General features: G+C 40.5%; 1 protein-coding gene and 1 pseudogene across 5 annotated transcripts in view; one reads left to right on the top strand and one right to left on the bottom strand.

The window, feature by feature from the left end:
* Positions 1–16,874, top strand: part of LOC144530634 (glutamate receptor 2-like) — a 106,648-nt gene extending 89,774 nt beyond the window's left edge. For 2 of the 5 annotated variants that reach the window (XM_078270301.1, XM_078270293.1), the window contains exon 19: positions 16,740–16,874. In XM_078270301.1, coding sequence (XP_078126427.1) covers positions 16,740–16,874 — 135 coding nt within the window. Of the gene's footprint in view, positions 1–6,890; positions 7,062–16,739 lie in introns of those variants that run through there. The other 3 variants (XM_078270316.1, XM_078270308.1, XM_078270284.1) reach the window with 2 other exon arrangements.
* On the bottom strand, positions 4,220–6,654 carry LOC144530752 (uncharacterized; annotated as a pseudogene).
* Positions 16,875–18,492: the final 1,618 nt, after the last annotated feature.

Genomic DNA, 18,492 nt, shown 5'->3' with positions numbered 1-18,492 from the left:
TCCAGGATTGCTCCCTGTGTGGAAACAGCATGACACACCGGCTCCAGATCCGCTGAGTCCATACTGGCCGGATTGCTCTTTCAGGGTTGGGGACAGAACTCAGGAGTGGAGTTGGTGCAAAATAATCTGTTTATTTTAGATAGTGAGGGTGAGCTGGCAGTGGGGAATGCTGGGTCCGAAGCTGGCTGGGCTGGCAGTAGAGATGTTGGATCCGACGATGGCTGAGCAGGCAGTGGGGGTGCTGGTTCCGAAGTAAGCTGGGGTGGCGGAGGTGGTGCTGGGTCCAAGGATGGTTGGGCTGGCAGACGATTCAGAAGGTGAGTTATTTCTGGAACACGGAACAGACAGATTAGAAACACGACATGAAACTAGACTGGTGAAAATCGTAGGCTGGTGAAATCGCATACTGGTGGTAAGCAACAATCCGGCAGGGAGAGGAAAGTCAGACTCGTCTTTAAAGGCAGATGATGAAGCTGATGAATGGCAGGTCTGCTGATTTGGAATGGGTGTCAGGTGTGAATCAACCAGGGGGGGGGCATGTCCACACACTGTGTAAAATGAAGGTGAACACAGAAACACAAACAGAAAACCAAAACACACTAACCACACTGCAGGCATAACAAAAGTGAGGAAATAAAACCAAACACATTCACACACACACCAGACTGTCACAGAGAGGAAGTCACGGCAGGCGGGGGCAAGGATTTATTACAGGGTTGCTGGAATAGAATATATTAGTTATAGCTAACTAGCTAGCTCATACCAGACGCAAGATGTCAATAGTGCATAAGTGCTACAGAAGCATCAATGCTCACTTGATTTCAACATCATTTGTTAAGTCACTGTCGTCAGTATATATCAAGACAGATTTTTTCATCTTCTCCCTTGCTCTGTGTCTGCTTCAAAGCATTTACAAACTACTTTCTCCAGCCATCCAAGGATTCTGCTCAAAGACCTTTGGACCCATTCACAGTCAGTGCTGTGAGTGGTTTTGGTCTTGTGGTGTTGTCTGTTTCTGGTGGTCATTCAGTCTCTTGTTTAGGGTTCTTCCTATTTCACTGATGTAGTGATCCCCACAGGGGCCTGTTTTCAGGGTGTACCAGAAATGTTAAGGTGTTGAATGGTTTGTAAAAGACACTGTCGAATTGAGTGATTCAGTGTTTTCATATTTGCCGATATGAACTTTAAAAATTCAACATTAACTGTTTTTTTGGCCATCTGGAAACTGAGGAAACATTGACATATCCTCAACCTTTAAAGTTGATACGCTTGTTCGCAAATAATTACTTCTTTACACATCCTGCAGTTACAGAGCAACATTATCATTCATTTGGAATCAGAATCAGATATCATTGCATTTGTAGTGGTTGTGTAGTGGTCCGCTACACAATCAAGTTTGCACTTGCGAGGAATTTTCCTTGGTGTATTAGGTGCATACAGTAAACAATAAACATTAAAAAGGGAATAATCAATGGAAGATATATACATATATATATACAGTGTAAATATATTGCAATAAAAGGAAGGAAAAAGTAATGTTAACAAATATGTGCAACATAACTGTACAAAGTACTGTAAGAAGGCTGTACGGTTTGTTCAGGTTGTACAAGGGGATGTGAGAAGTTCACAGTATAAATGATATGTGCAATGGTCAGGGATAATATTCCAGGATGTGCATTAATGTAACGTGGTGACTGAAGGTGGGGGGGGTTGACAGACTGTTAGATTCTGTCTGGGGGGGTCTCGGGCCTTGTTGAAGATGCCCACTGCAGTCGGGAAGAAACTGTTCTTGTGGAGTGAGAGTTAGGGGAGAGGGAGGGGAGAGGTTCAAAAGGTTTGTCATCACATTACCTCTAGACTCACAAAAAAAGCCTTTGGAGACATCCCCTAAACCACGGTTCTTCGACGTTTTTTAAATCATGGACCCCTTAACTGAAAGAGATGGAGCAGGGACCCCCTACTACTAATTTGCATGTTAAACTGGGCCTACAATAAAGTGTAGGGCGGCCTAAAGCCTTTAGACATACCTTTATAGTGCATAGAATAAGCTATTAAAATAATAACTGTCAGCATGATTTTATAAATTATCTTTTAATATTAAACATACATGTGGCACAGTGAATCGTTAGGATAAACTGTATCTGTGGGTGGCTATCTCAGTGACTACCTTACCTATAGGCCAGTAAGCAGTGAGGATTTATGTTTGCTAATATGTTGGATTCATGTTAAGTCATTTTACATTTTGAAAAAACTTTCAAATATTAACAATAATTTGGAGGCCCCCCTGCAGTGACTCTGAGGACCCCCTAGGGGTCACGGACTCCCTGTTGAAGATCTAAACCCAACAGTAAGTCAGACATAAGACATACATTTACTGTGCCATTATTTTATATTTTTTACCATTTCAAGGGGTTGTACTTTAACTTTACTTTTATAGATTTAACCCGATTCAGTTCAGAATTGGTCAGTACAAGCTAAAGACCTTAGCAAAGCTAAAATTGCTAAGCTTTTCATTTTTTTGCCATACAGTGTGGATGTGGCAAGGCAGCGAATTTCCAATGTTGCACTGCCAAACACAAAGCGGTTTGTAACTAGACTGTTCATGGTCCAATCTGCCCCAAACTTCTAATGCTTGATAAGAGTCATGGCCTGTGGACATCTACAAACAATATAGAGTTATAGTCATAGCGCCACCTACTAGCAACATGAAGTTACAGTCATACTTTAATGTCCTCTTCCTAGCAGCTTGACCAGATCCACCTCAAAAGTGTTCAGGAAAGCCATATTTTAAATTTTTTTGTTGAACAGCGAATTGTCATCGACGCGGACATGGTGCATGAAACAGGAAGTTGTTGTATCTTGAGTGTATATTGTCCAATCTGCCCTAAATTTCTCATGCTGAGGACATCTACATGCCAACATTGACTCGTAGTCATAGAGCCACCTACTGGCAACAGGAAGTCAGATATATAACAAACATCATCCAATTTACATGAAATGTACAATGTGTGGTCTACAATTGATATTGAGCAACAGAATGTTGGTCTCATGCTGCCCCCTATACTTCAGCCATGCCCCTGTACTTCAGCCACACCCCTTTCATAACTCATGAACGGTTTGTCGTAGACTCTTGTGTGAGGCATAATGCAGTCAGCAGAAAGTTCCTTTTATATTATTGCTGGTTTGCCCCGCCCCCTATGTTTGAACCCCGCCTCCTTTCATAAAAAATGTACTGTGTGATATAGACTCTTGTGTGACGCATCATTGTAAACCATTTCATGACCGACTTATGGTTATGTATTTATTGTTTATCTGCATGAATACTAAACCACATTAGTTGTATAGCTGTGTTTTCCTTTTCCTTTTAATTCAAAACATGATTAAATTAGCAACACAAATTAAACATCCTCTAAAAAGCTTACAAGACACTTTTCATAACTTCAGTACTTGAAGATTACTAACAGGTTTTAACCAGGAACAGAAAACAGAAGGTTGCTGTAGTATGACGCTGACGTATACATGATGCTGGCCATGTGTCCCGTTATTAGCTACACACTTTATTATTATTCTTCATTGAAGTTAATTTAAGGTTGTTAATGTTCACACCCTCATGGGAATATTCAGAATACAGAACTTCGGTCTTATGAAGAAAAAAACGCTTTTTATTGGCTTGATGAGCCATGAGTTCTGGTTGATATGTAAAGGAAAGGGAACATATATCCTTAAGACAATCAGATCCTGTTCTGAGGAAACTATACACAATGCATTCTATGTCTCTCCGTCAGGAAACACTCCACTTGAACACTCCACTCACTTAGTCTAATTGATTATTAGCTTAAATTGTTCAATTTATCATTTGCGTCATCATCTCTTGAGAGAGATGCACAGCAACCACAATAATAATATTAACAACTATAATAATACTAATAGAAATTTGACTAATAATAAAGAAGTGGACATAATACTGTATATTGATATGAATAGTAGCAATATTAATGGCAATAATGCCAGTAATGATAACAGAACTACGAAAAAAATAAATTAAATAATAGTAATAATAATAGAAATCTGCGAGATGATGACTCCAGGGAAGATGGAGAGAGAGAGAGAGAGAGAGAGAGAGAGAGAGAGGAGCTCAGTGTGTCATAGGAAGTCCTCCAGCAGTCTAAAACTATAGCAGCATAACTAAGAGCTGGTCCAAGGCAAACCTGAGCCCGCCCTAACTATCAGCTTTATCAAAGAGGAAAATTTGAAGCTTATTCTTAAATGTGGAGACAGTGTCTGCCTCCCAAACCCATACTGGGAGCTGGTACAAGTAATTCTGCATTCTGGGAGCTTAGTGCTCTAGTGGGGTAGTAAGGTACTATGAGCTCTTTAAGATATGATGGTGCCTGACCATTAAGAGCTTTGTAGGTCAGGAGAAGGATTTTAAATTCAATCCTGGATTTTACAGGAAGCCAATGCAGAGAAGCTAATACAGGAGAAATACAGTCAGGTACATAAATATTGGGACATCGACACAATTCTAATCTTTTTGGCTCTATACACCACCACAATGGAGTTGAAATGAAACGAACAAGATGTGCTTTAACTGCAGACTTTCAGCTTTAATTTGAGGGTTTTACATCCAAATCAGGTGAACGGTGTAGGAATTACAACAGTTTGTATATGTGCCTCCCACTTTTTAAGGGACCAAAAGTAATGGGACAGATTAACAATCATAAATCAAACTTTCACTTTTTAATACTTGGTTGCAAATCCTTTGCATTCAATTACAGCCTGAAGTCTGGAACACATAGACATCACCAGACGCTGGGTTTCATCCCTGGTGATGCTCTGCCAGGCCTCTACTGCAACTGTCTTCAGTTCCTGCTTGTTCTTGGGGCATTTTCCCTTCAGTTTTGTCTTCAGCAAGTGAAATGCATGCTCAATCGGATTCAGGTCAGGTGATTGACTTGGCCATTGCATAACATTCCACTTCTTTCCCTTAAAAAACTCTTTGGTTGCTTTCGCAGTATGCTTCGGGTCATTGTCCATCTGCACTGTGAAGCGCCGTCCAATGAATTCTGAAGCATTTGGCTGAATATGAGCAGATAATATTGCCCGAAACACTTCAGAATTCATCCTGCTGCTTTTGTTAGCAGTCACATCATCAATAAATACAAGAGAACCAGTTCCATTGGCAGCCATACATGCCCACCCCATGACACTGCCACCACCATACTTGACCACACTGATGAGGTGGTATGCTTTGGATCATGAGCAGTTCCTTTCCTTCTCCATACTCTTCTCTTCCCATCACTCTGGTACAAGTTGATCTTTGTCTCATCTGTCCATAGGATGTTGTTCCAGAAATGTGAAGGCTTTTTTAGATGTTGTTTGGCAAACTCTAATCTGGCCTTCCTGTTTTTGAGGCTCACCAATGGTTTACATCTTGTAGTGAACCCTCTGTATTCACTCTGGTGAAGTCTTCTCTTGATTGTTGACTTTGACACACATACACCTACCTCCTGGAGAGTGTTCTTGATCTGGCCAACTGTTGTGAAGGGTGTTTTCTTCACCATGGAAAGTATTCTTCGGTCATCCACCACAGTTGTTTTCCGTGGTCTTCCGGGTCTTTTGGTGTTGCTGAGCTCACCGGTGCGTTCTTTCTTTTTAAGAATGTTCCAAACAGTTGATTTGGCCACACCTAATGTTTTTGCTATCTCTCTGATGGGTTTGTTTAGATTTTTCAGCCTAATGATGGCTTGCTTCACTGATAGTGACAGCTCTTTGGATTTCATATTGAGAGTTGACAGCAACAGATTCCAAATGCAAATAGCACACTTGAAATGAACTCTAGACCTTTTATCTGCTCCTTGTAAATGGGATAATGAGGGAATAACACACACCTGGCCATGGAACAGCTGAGCAACCAATTGTCCCATTACTTTTGGTCCCTTAGAAAGTGGGAGGCACATATACAAACTGTTGTAATTCCTACACCGTTCACCTGATTTGGATGTAAATACCCTCAAATTAAAGCTGAAAGTCTGCAGTTAAAGCACATCTTGTTCGTTTCATTTCAACTCCATTGTGGTGGTGTATAGAGCCAAAAAGATTAGAATTGTGTCGATGTCCCAATATTTATGGGCCTGACTGTATGATCTCTTTTCTTAGTTCTTGTCAGCAGACGCGCTGCAGCATTCTGGATCAGCTGGAGAGTCTTAAGGGACTTATTTGAGTAACCTGATAATAAGGAATTACAGTAGTCCAGCCTTGAAGTAACAAATGCATTTGCTACTTTTTTGTTTTGAGACAGGATGTGCCTACTTTTTGTGATGTTACGCAGGTGATAATATGCTTTCCTTGAAGTTTGTTTTAAGTGGGCAATAAAGGATATATCCTGATCAAAAATAACTCTGAGATTCCTTATGGTGGCGCTGGAGCCAAGGCAATGCTATCGAGAGGAACTATGTCTTAAGATAATGAGCTGCGGAAGTGTTTGGGGCCAAGTGCAATGACTTCAGTTTTGTCTGAGTTTAACAGACAGTTATCATTCTGTCACAATGTAATTATCGTCTTTTTTATTATTTTCAGTATATTTGAGCCCTGGAGTACACACACACATGCTGTTGCTATTTACTGTATAAAAAGAGTAACGAGATTTTTCATGTGTAGACAGACCATGAAAGGCTATTCTCTCTCTCTCTCTCTCTCTCTCTCTCTCTCTCTCTCTCTCTCTCTCTCTCGTAATGCACACCCGTATTGCTTTTGCAGTTATCTATTATTGGTGCTATCAATATTCAAACTATTGTTGTCATATGAATGAGTAATGATATCAGTCACACAGCAAAAGACTTATTGTTAATCAGTATAGTAATAACAATGACTTTATTTTTGTTATGAAGGTGGCAGCCAACACCTTGTCGTCCCCCCAGCACACAGGAAACTACACACACACTTTGTCTTCTCCTCAACATGCCCCCAACTTCAACCTGCTGTCCCCCAGCCACCAGCCAAACTACGCCACGTATAAAGAGGGCTACAACGTTTACGGCATTGAGAGTGTCAAGATCTAACTCGGGTAGGAGAGTGATGATTGATGGCTAAAACCTTCCTCACCTCACAGTCATAGACAATGTTTAGACAAAGAACTTTGGTAACACTTTACTTGAAGGTATCTACATAAGAGTGACATGACACTGTCATGACACAATCATGAAACATGAACCCTAACCCTAACTCTAATCCTAACCATAACTTGTCATGACAAAAACCGAATGAAGTGTTATGTCATAAACGTTTATGACTTGTTTATAATGTTTATAACACGTTCATGACAGTGTCATGTCACTCTTATGTAGATACCTTCAAGTAAAGTGTAACCACAACTTTTAATTGGCATTCATTCATACCATACCATCCAACAGCTGCATTCACATTATGGTGGTGCATAACAGCTTCAATGGCAAACTGCATTTTCATTGGACCTCAATGATGGAGGACTTGTGGAAAACTTTTTTAACTTTTTATCCTTCATGTTTCACTTTACCTGTGTTTGATAGTTGTTAAGCTACCATCAATGGAACTCAAAATTCCCTGTGTCGTCCAGCGGCTCAAATGCTCCTTTTTTTTGTTGGCTGTTAAGGAACTGTTTAGTTTTAATGGCAGCGACTATTAGCTATAAAATAAATGGCAAAATCATTAGTAAATGAAAATACCATTTCTTTTAAACCGAGGTACAGAGGCCTCTAGCACCCAACATTTGCACTTAAACATACAATATGTAATTTTCTGCCTCTAGGGGTCTCTCAATCGAAACACAGACTTATTGATGACATCGTGAAGTTGGGTGGGATCATGGGAGTTGTTGTCTTCACTGCTAAACTATGACCAAAGAAAATGTATCTGTTTATTGACAAGTGAATGTATAAGCTTTATTTACATTTTGTTGAGTACAGTTATTCATGTCATGTTTTTCATATGAGATAGAAAATATGTTTTTATATATTATAAAATATTTAGATTTTATTTGTGGTTGGTAGTTAACCGATTAGCGAGTAAGCAAGCTAACATTAGCCAGCTAAAAGCACACTATCACAATGCATTTCACATGTCAGCGTCCCCTCTTGCTGGGAGACTACCGTTACTTCGCCGGTGGGGGCTGGGGAGGGTCAGTTATACTCAAAATAACTATGAGCGTGTTGAACGTTGATGTAACCTGATAACGTTACCATATGTTTTAGCCACCAAGCATTAGCATTAGCCATATGCATTGAAATTTCATATCAATATATACATACATTAATTTTCAATAAGACAGCATACTTTCATTTTTTATTTTTATTTTACATTGTTACATTATGCATCAAAATGATTAAATCATCACTTTTGGGGAAAGAATGACCCACCTGGAAAATGGTATTACAATATAAGTCAGGACATTGTATTACATTATTGGTAAAGTTATTACATTATTGGGTTTAAATTATTTTATTTTTTATTACATTTCAGGAAATTATTACATTCAACTTAATCAGCTGGGCCCAGCTTTTCAAAAAATTTAATCTGGATCTTATTGATCCGGATTTGGAAATCCCATGGTTTGCTATCCAGGATCACCTGATCCATCTTACTTTTATGCCAGTTTTTATAGGAACATTGGTTGGATCACTGTGATCCAAATACCAAATTTCAGGATTACCAAATCCTGTTTACCAGAGCCTTAAATGGAACCAACAGTGTAGCCTACTGGCTTAGCAAAGAACAACAGGTAGACAAAATACTGGTGGCCACAAATAGCCATTGTTTGTTTTAATTTTAAGAAACAGAAACACTGTAATAAACAGAAACATTTTACATTCCTTATTTTGTTATAATGTTAAATAACAAAACAAAAGCAATACTATCCAATAGTCAAAAATCATTAGATGTGACATGCTTCATATATGCTTCAAATATGAAGAAATGTTTGTTTTCCCTCTTTTGCCTCTTTTGCTTTTGAAAAACCCATTTCCAAGATTTGATCCAATCCATGATCCAAAATCCCACTGGATTATTTTAGAAAAACTGGGCCCTGGTCACCACAGCTATTTTTGAGATCCCACAATTATTTGACATGTCTGCTTTTATTTGAGATTATGAACGAAAATGGTTACGTACAGCTTGAAAAGTGAGACCCATCATTTAAAACAGAAACAAATAAGTCTAGTACTGCAATGACTACAAACATTTTATGGGACGGTTACGTTCTACTTTTTTTAAAATGACAGACACGTGTTAGCCCAGTCCTTATGTTTTCCTTTTCCTCCAAAAAACGCCTAGCCTTGTACAGTCCAAAGAAAATAATGTGACACACACAACAGTGAGACAAAAAAGTTGCCATTGAGGCTTGCTGGCATTGCTGAGTATTATGATTGCATGTGAATGCAGTTGTTCTTGATAAAGAAAAGTAACATGGAGACAATAATAATCTAGATTAACACCACATTGAAGGTAGCTGGTCAAAACTGTGTATGGCTGTGATACTCTATTCCTTTGTTCACTCATTACCCAACAGCTTACTCACCTCCTCTATCCTTTTTTTACCTCACCTGAAATATCTTCTTAACCACTACTCCTACCCTCTCTGCACTCATCTGTTCTCCTCTTCTTACTTTCCTCTCATCTCTTCCACTCTCTTTCCTGGTTCTTACCCACCTCCACTTTTCCCTTTTTACTTTTTTCCTTCCCTGATTCTAGCCAATCATCCTCTTTAATGGACTGACTCATTGGCCAATCACTCCCATCTGTCTTAATGTCAGCTTTTCAATTGGCAGCCCCATGGTTTAATTTTAAAGATGGGATGGTTTGGACTGGTAGCATCATCAAACACTGGACATGTTGGTAGAACAAATGAAAGTGTAACACCACTGTATAACAGTGATAAATAGCCCTGTTCCCTTTGAGTTGATTAACTCGTTACAACACATACAGTGTGGGATATCACAGCCTGCATGGCCTGTTTGAAGACGCTCTATTCACACCTTAGAGGCAGATGACCTGTGGTGATGTGTGTTAGGCTCAAGCTGCACATTTATACTTGAGTCACTGCAGTCATAGCTCACTTCTTATGCTACGCTGGTTCAGGTTTCATTACATCAATGATGCTTTCTTACATCCATTTCAAATGGATGTAGCCTAGGCCCAGAGGTCGAGGTCATCAGGGGGTTTCCAACCTTCACAGAGTTTTTAGACCCTGACCACAACACTCTCCAGTTGGTGGGTCGGCAGTGGTGGCCAATTCACTGCCCATCTCCTCCAGGCTTCCAGCTAGTGTCTTCTCTCTTATGCCAAAGCCAACAAGAGACTCTTCCCCAAGCCTTTGAGCAGCTGTCTTCCTTTCGAGGCACCTCACTCCTACTTTTGTCAACAGAATCCATACGTATTGGGCTGGGAATCTGCGACATCCCACCTCTACAGTAAACAACCATCGTCCATCCTTTTTCTCGGCTGTCCTGGACCAGTTGTTGATACTTGGTCTTCTTACTCTCTGCTGCTTCTTCACAGCCCTATTCCCATGGAACTATTAGTTCCACCAAGATGATTTTCTTTCCTCCTAGGGACCCAATAATGACATCTGGTCTCAAGAGTGTGGACGGTACTGCTTCTGGAAACTGCAGTTTTCTCCCTAAGTCGACTCTCATCTCCCACCCCTGGCTTGTTTGCAAAAGGTTTTGTTTGGCTTCACACCGGGACACAGTTCTCTGTCCCTCTTTGATGAAGGTGATGTTGTTCAGCAGTGATTTTGTTTTGGCTGGATGCTTCTTTCTCCTTTGCTGCTCAAGGATGTCTGCTTGCGTTTTCAACACCCTGTCATGACGCCTGTCTGTACCTTCCCTGGGCCAAAGCAGTTTTGCACCCAGACAAGATGTGCGCCATGGTTCCTCTCTCCGCACAACTTAAAGAGAGGGTCCTCCCTCACACCCCACATGTGAATGTTAACTGGTGATGGTAGTGTGTCATAAACTGCTCTGAGCAAGAAGGAAATTCGAAATGGCTCCAGCCTCCACAGTTCAGCCCATATGATGTTTCTCCTAGGGAGATCTCACCTTGTCCAGGCACCTTGAGCTCCTTGTTCTATGGCTTTGGCTCTTCTTCCCTCGTCCTCAAGACTCCAGACTTCTTCATGGACATGGTTTTCTTCTCCCTAGGGTTAGGCTTTGACCACTGCTGAAGGTGAGAGGTTCCAAGTCCCAATGCAATAATTATTTCCAATTATGTCTCTGGTCTTAAGAGAGCATTTTGCCTGGCTGACTGCAGTGCTGGCGGCCCACTTCCGCCCATATATTGTTTTTATTCCTGCTTCCCTAACAAGTGGATCTTGGAAGTCTCTGTATGTCAAGGAGAGTCTGCATTTGCGACTTTGTACTCCACCACAGAAGACAAGGGAAGATGTAGCTGGCCCAATCTTATGTATGAACCTATAAATGTAAATTTTGGGGGCATCCCAAGCCACATGCGAAGGTACTTTCTGACCCTTCTCTCCACTCCCTCGACTGTTGTCATAGGCACTTCATACACAGTAAGGGGCCACATAATTCTTGGAAGCAGGCCTTTTTGGTAGATCCAGCACTTAAATTTTCCAGGCAAGCCGCACTTATTGATTTTTCATAGCCATTCTTCCACTTGCTTCTCCATATGGGATATGCCATTTTTATCAGTCAGAGTGTCGCCGTACCATTTACCAAGGCACTTGATCAGATTGTCTTGTATTATTGGGATCTCCTCCCCTTGAACAAGTAGCTTGATTTCTTAGGCTTGAATGTCATCTTCTAGGACCCATTTTGCCTGCACGTCAGTTGATGTGGTCACAGTAAGGCCATCCATGAATCCCCTGATTACCAGCTGTTGACTTCTTGTGATGGTCTTTGGTCCTTTGGATTCATTGCTGGCTGGTGTAATAATTAGGTTCATCCCCATGATGAACAAAATGGGAGAGATGGTGCACACCGTTATGATGCCTTTCTCTACAAGCTGCCACTCTATTGTAAAACTGATAGTTTGAAAGCGTGATTTGATGTCTCCAAAGTAACTGGTGATGAGACCCTGGATGTGCTTTGGGATGTGGTAATGGTCCATCACTACTTAATTTAAATTATGGGGGATGGACCTATATGCGTAAGCTCATTCAAGCCAGACCACAGTAAGGTTCCCTTTCCTTTACTTAGCTTCCCGGATGAGTAGGCTGAGGGCGCCCGTGTGCTTCAAGAACCCTGAGAACCCTTCAATACCACCCTTCTGGATTGATGTATTTACATATGCATTTTCAAAGCACCCTTCTGCTCTCTGCCAGCTTGCTGAAACGGAGCCCTTAGACCAAACTCTCAGAATAAGCTTCCAAAGCCTTCTGAGAAATTTGGGGCACTTCTTATATACCTTGTATGGTATTCTGGAACCTGGAGCAGATGATGATCTTAAGTGCTTGACGACCTCCTGGACCTCCCTCCAGGATGGGGCTTTGTTGGGCCCTTTGCTCATGCTACAAACTTTGAGAGTTCATTGACCCTAACATCCCCTAACACAATTAGGGGATGTTGGGGTCAGTGCACTTCTACAGGGTACAATTCCTTCTTTTTGGACCCAAATGCACTTATTGTCCAAGGTTTTAGGTCCTAAATTGAGTTGTTGGCAATTTCCCAATGGTCTTTCAGTTCAGAGAGAACAGTTGTAATAGGGTATTAGTTACAGTTTCAGTTATGACAACCGTGTCTGTGTCAACAACACAGTTTGGGGACAAGGCTGAGAAAGAAAGCAAAATGATGGTTCTCCCTTTAGAGGTGGACAAAGGTAATTTTGTTGTTTTAAAGAAAGGAGGGAGCCCCACTTTAGACCTGCGAGTTTCTCTCTGGTGAGACAGTGCAGGTTGCACATGTTGTTGGTGGCTCAGATGTGGGATCGATTCGGCAGTGTCTGTTCACGTCCAGGGAAAATTCCCTGTTTTTACACATAATGCCTTAGTTCTGAAATTAAGTGCAGTGTGTTATGTGACTATATATTCGTCTGTTTTGACAATGCAGGGATGGGCAAACCCCTGTCCAAGCATTGGCTTTCCCTGGCTTGTATTAGCAAAGGTCTTCCATTGTCTCACGGTGTGAGGGCACACCAACAAGGGCAACATCAAGGGAATGCTAAAAGTCGTATCAGTGAGTGATATTTGTGTTGAAACCAATTGTTCTCAATTGGGTTAGTTCTGTTTTGCTTTTTAGATGACAGGGTTATTTATTATGCTTGGTCTACAATGCACATGTGTTAAAGATGTACCTCCTCTGTGGCTTCTCTGGGGGGCAAGAATATTTATTTTATGTGTTGTACCAAGTGAAATAACTGAAAAGGAATGCAATGATGAATATAATGATTCCTGAAGGAGAGGAATGAGGTCCATAGGCCACACAAAGATGTGATATCCTATACTATATGTATTATTATTGTTTTATCTCCTTCAAGGAACAGAAGCTGTAGTCATAACATTTTTATTTCTAAAGGAAACTAATTCAGTGCAACAAAAGCACATTCAAGCACAAGATGATGTAGCAGCATCAGTCACCATAGCAATGGATCTTAACAAGGAGATAATGTGAGAACTTTCTTTCCTCCAAACCAGAACGCATAAATCAATGTTCCTTTCTCGATGATTTCATTTGCCTCCAATGTCTCTCTACACTCCTGGCCATACTGCAACATGCAAACATAACCCGATACATTGCTTTTACACACATTATCCATTCATTTGTTACATAATGCTACAGTATGTCTTGCTGCATTTAGTGACTTATAGGCTAAAACAATTTACAAAGGCAACATGTATTTATTATTTAAATAATTGTGAAGAATGAAAATGATCTCTGCAATGACCACATTACAAAGAGCTGAAAAATGAGTGTGTGATGTTAAAAGATACTCTGTCATGTTTAGGGCTGGGTATCGTTCAAACATTTTTATTGCTTGTATTGTATTGAGACCAATACCGTGACTTTGATACCGGTTACTAAACGTTACTTTTTTAGGTACCAATTTTATAAAACAAAAAGAAATGACAACATTACACATTACGGCAAAAATCTTTTTATTTTTCAGCTCCTACTTTGTGTGCCGTCTCTGTGTAACAAAGTTTTTCCTGCGTGTCTCTATGACATGTAACGTTAGTCAGCCAATCACAGACATCTTGGTAGAAGCATGCTGCATGCTGATTGGCTCACAGATGCTGATTTACTCCTTAGGTATTGAAATTGTGTTTTGAATGATGAGGCATTTTTTGATACTCAATACTGCAATACGGAAATTCGGTCTGTGCCTAAAAAGTATTGAATTCGGTACCCAGTCCTAGTCATGGTGTATTTAATTTTATATTGCAAAAACGATACATTGAGCTAGTGTACATTTCATAGGAAAGATAGAAATGTTTGAATGTTCATATAACCAGACAGGTATGTTTTGTTTGTCTTGTTTATTACATTGATGCAAAAATCCTTTAAAATGCAATATTTCCATACACTACACTGATAGACCACAGAATTTCATCCAATAATTAAGGCCCGAGCGCCGACAGCGGCGAAGGCCCTATTGAAACTGAAGGAATTCTTTTCTGCAAATGAATCACCTTTTTGAGGGGCTTAACATACTCAAATACTCACCAAAATTGGCGGTCGCATCAAGCCTGGTGAAAATTTACGTATTTTAAGGGTTCCGGTAATAGGATCACAAAAATGGCTCGCTAGCGCCCCCTAAAAAACAGCCTCTGCAGTATGTTATATGTAGACTCACGAAATCTGGTATGCATATGTATCATGTCAAGACGTACAAAAAAGCTCATTGGAGTAATACCCTAAACCCAACAGGAAATCTGCCATTTTGAATTGAAAGTTGGTTTTGGCCATTTCCACGTCGTACTTTAACGAGCTGCTCCTAGAGATTTCATCCGATCGACTTCAAATTTGGTCTGTGCTATCTTAAGACGTTAAAGATGAAAAGTTACTAAAAGAAAAACTTTTCGTCATAGGGCCTGGCCATGGCGGGGCAGCCATTTTGTGCGTTTCGCCAACGAAACAGGAAGTGGGTGTAACTCAAATGTACATTGCCCAATCAGCTAAAAAAATGTCAGGATTAGAAGAGTCCGACCCTGAGGACATCTAGAGACAGATATTTACTCAAAGTCATAGCGCCCCCTAGTGGCAACAGGAAGTAGACTTAAAAGTCAAGGTGCTATACGAACTCCTCCTAGAGATTTCATCCGATCAACTTCAAATTAGGTGTTTGCTATCTCAAGACCTCAACGATGAAAAGTTATTAAAATAAAGACTTTTTGTTGAACGGTGTGGGCGTGGCGTGGTGGCCATTTTGAGCGTTTAGCGATGAACGAGAAAGCTGTTCTAACTCGATTGTACATTTTCCAATCTGGACGAAATTTGTCAAGATTGACAAGAGTCCAGGCCTGAGGACATCTACAGGCCAATATTGACTTTTGGTCATAGCGCCCCCTGCTGGCAACAGGAAATCAGCCTTAAATGACAAACATCATTCGATTACATGAACTTAGAATGTGTGGTCTACATGTGATATTTAGCCAGCCCCTATACTCTAGCCATGCCCATGTACTCAGGCCACGCCCCCTTCCATAACTTGTGAACCATTTAAGGTAGAATCTTGTGTGAGGTATCATTGAACTCAGCAAAGAGTTCCTTTTTCATTGGTGACGGTTTGCCCCTATACTTGGTACATTTGCAATACACTATCTTAAACGCTGCACACTCCACCGTGCGTGCTGTGTCCGACGGTTGCGCAAATGCAGGATCGCATGAAGCGGCGTCCACCAGTAACCCCGACGTGCAAGGAGGTGCGAGGGCCCGTCCAACACTGCTTGCAGCTTTAATTACCAGATTATTTTCAGTTTCACCTCTGTGTCTTTCCTGGCTGCCTACTAATGCTAGCTTTCTATTTATATGTATGAAGCAGCAAAAAAGTTAAAGCATGATGTGTTTGAGTTAATTTGCCTGACTTGACATGGCACATCCAGCGGTGACTATTGCACATGCGCACATCACAATGTCGATGCTGAAAAGATACATCGTGCAGCCCTACGACAAATGTGTTTTCACACTAAAAACTATGAAACTTGATTACGGGATGAGTCTTATAGTGCTGATTGAAAATCCAGGAAGATGGAATTAAACATTCACTCAAACCTGATGACACCGCACCGTGTTTCAGACATACCATGTAAGTCTGAACCACGCAGGTCACAGCAACACTGTATCAGAATAAATAAATAAATTTGGAAATCTGGTGGCAACAATCCAGTAATCAAATACTGAAATAAAGACTTTGGCCGGTGCAGGTAAGGTCTGAACAATACTAAAAACCAAAGTCTGCAGTGTACTGACAGACTGCTTTGTGTGATAACTTTCAGGATGCTCACGTTTCATGCTATATTCTCAAAGGTCATCAAAAGGAGTTACCTTTCTATTCTACAGTACGGTCTTGTGCCACATTAGCCCAAGGTTGATAATGATTTTAAAGGACAGTTCAACATTTAAGAAACATGCTCCTCTTGAAACCACAAATTGACATTTTCACATTTTTTCCTGACACAAGATTGATATCAATCTTCTCATGTCACTCTCATAAAGAAAACAAATGAGCATATTTCCCAAAACAATGAACCATTCCTTCAAGTTTCATTTTTTGTCAGAGCATGGTTAACATGTCTTTTCCTTGTACAGATGAAATTCACAGATGCAATGCGCTCCAAAGCTCGTCTATCCATCACAGGATCGACTGGTGAGAATGGTCGTGTCCCGGTGGCTTACCTCCGTCCAGGATTACCCATGAGCCTCAGCATGACTGATCTCTCCTGACCACACCTGAGCCAGTGCCTTACAGCCAATCAACACACATCCTCCCTCCCCCTCTGAAAGTGAGTGGAAATGCTTGTCATTTCCTTCGGTGACCAATTACCACTCACCGTGGGTGATCTGCCCTGATTTGCATCCCGGAGTTTAGCCAATCATATCTCTCTGAGGATCTCTAAGACTGGACATATGTTGTCCTCCCTCCACTTGGCTGTCAGGCTTTAGCAAAGACCTGCCTAGTGAATCACTCGACCATCAGCGATAACGATTGCTGCTCATTTACAATTCATGAAAAACAATCAAGCACAGTGGACAGTTTTCTAAACAAACACACATCATTGTTTTGTAGATTTTTGCCATGGAGGCTATAGAAAGTAAGGACAACAGTGATGCTGACGTTAACGCAATAACAACATTAATCAGGGATGGGATCAGGAATTGTGGGTATAAAAGCAGAATCTTGGTTTAAATGAGTGAATAAGTGCTATGAACAAAAACTGACATCCTGAAAAATCGCATCCATGAAATAATAGTAATTGTAATAGCAAATAATGATGTTATTGTTCTTAATTGTTTTCCTTATTGCTAGCTGAGAATCCCTAATAAGTTTACCTAACCCAAGAGATGCATGGACTGACACACATATACACACACACACACAGACACACACACTATACGCAGGGATGGGCAAAAACGAGTCAAAATGTATGTTGATACAAAATAATCAACTTATTTGAAAGCCCTTTATGTAGGATTTGAGCATTTCTGACTTTGACACAGTGGTCACATCAAAAAACATCACCATATGCAACCTGTGGATGCTGACAATAACAACACATCGACTGCACCAGTTTGACTCTTTTTTCTACAAAAACACGTAAGCCATCACAAACGTTTGAAAGACACTATGAACACATAGCAATCCTTTACCTTTTTATGATAAATCACTCGTTCTGTATATGGACTGAATTATCAAACAAAAACTCAAACATTAACTTTACGAGTATTCAGATACAAATGTACTACTTTATTTGATAAGTTAGCATTTGGTTAATGGTGTTACTACTGTGCTTACGATATTAACAGCATCCTATTAATGTTTTGTGGTGTTTATACTTAAGTATTACTGTAAATGACTGACTCACTAGTCTACATGTGGTCGTTTATGCTTAACACTCTTCTACCATATGATAGTCACATGGCAGAAGGATATTATAGCACTTATAGGTCGCGTGAAGTCAGTTTTTATTATCCAGTGTTAACAGCATTACATTGAAAGCTCTAGTGCGTAACTTTTTGATATTAATGAACATCCGTTACATTCAAGTAATTGCCAAATGAGTTGCTACAAAGCTAATTAAGACTCAGCTCATGAAGATCAGCTCCACATAACTTTCTATATTTCTTACTATGATTATGTTCAGAAGATTGTGTCATCTGGTGACTTTCCTGCGCAGAAACTCGAGTGAAGATAATGACCTCTTCTGAAGAGTCCATCATGTTTTTTTAATCCTCCGTGTCCTCCTTGGCTGTGTGGAGGAGGTGTGGTGTGGATCACGATCGATCACGGAAGGCTTGTATCATGTGGACACACCAACAGTTTTGTTGTCATTACTTAGAATTC

Source organism: Sander vitreus, chromosome 2 (genome assembly GCF_031162955.1).
Source record: "Sander vitreus isolate 19-12246 chromosome 2, sanVit1, whole genome shotgun sequence".
NCBI lineage: Eukaryota > Metazoa > Chordata > Actinopteri > Perciformes > Percidae > Sander > Sander vitreus.
Note: the sequence above shows the minus strand (reverse complement) of the source record. Positions and strands in the feature narration are given on the sequence as shown.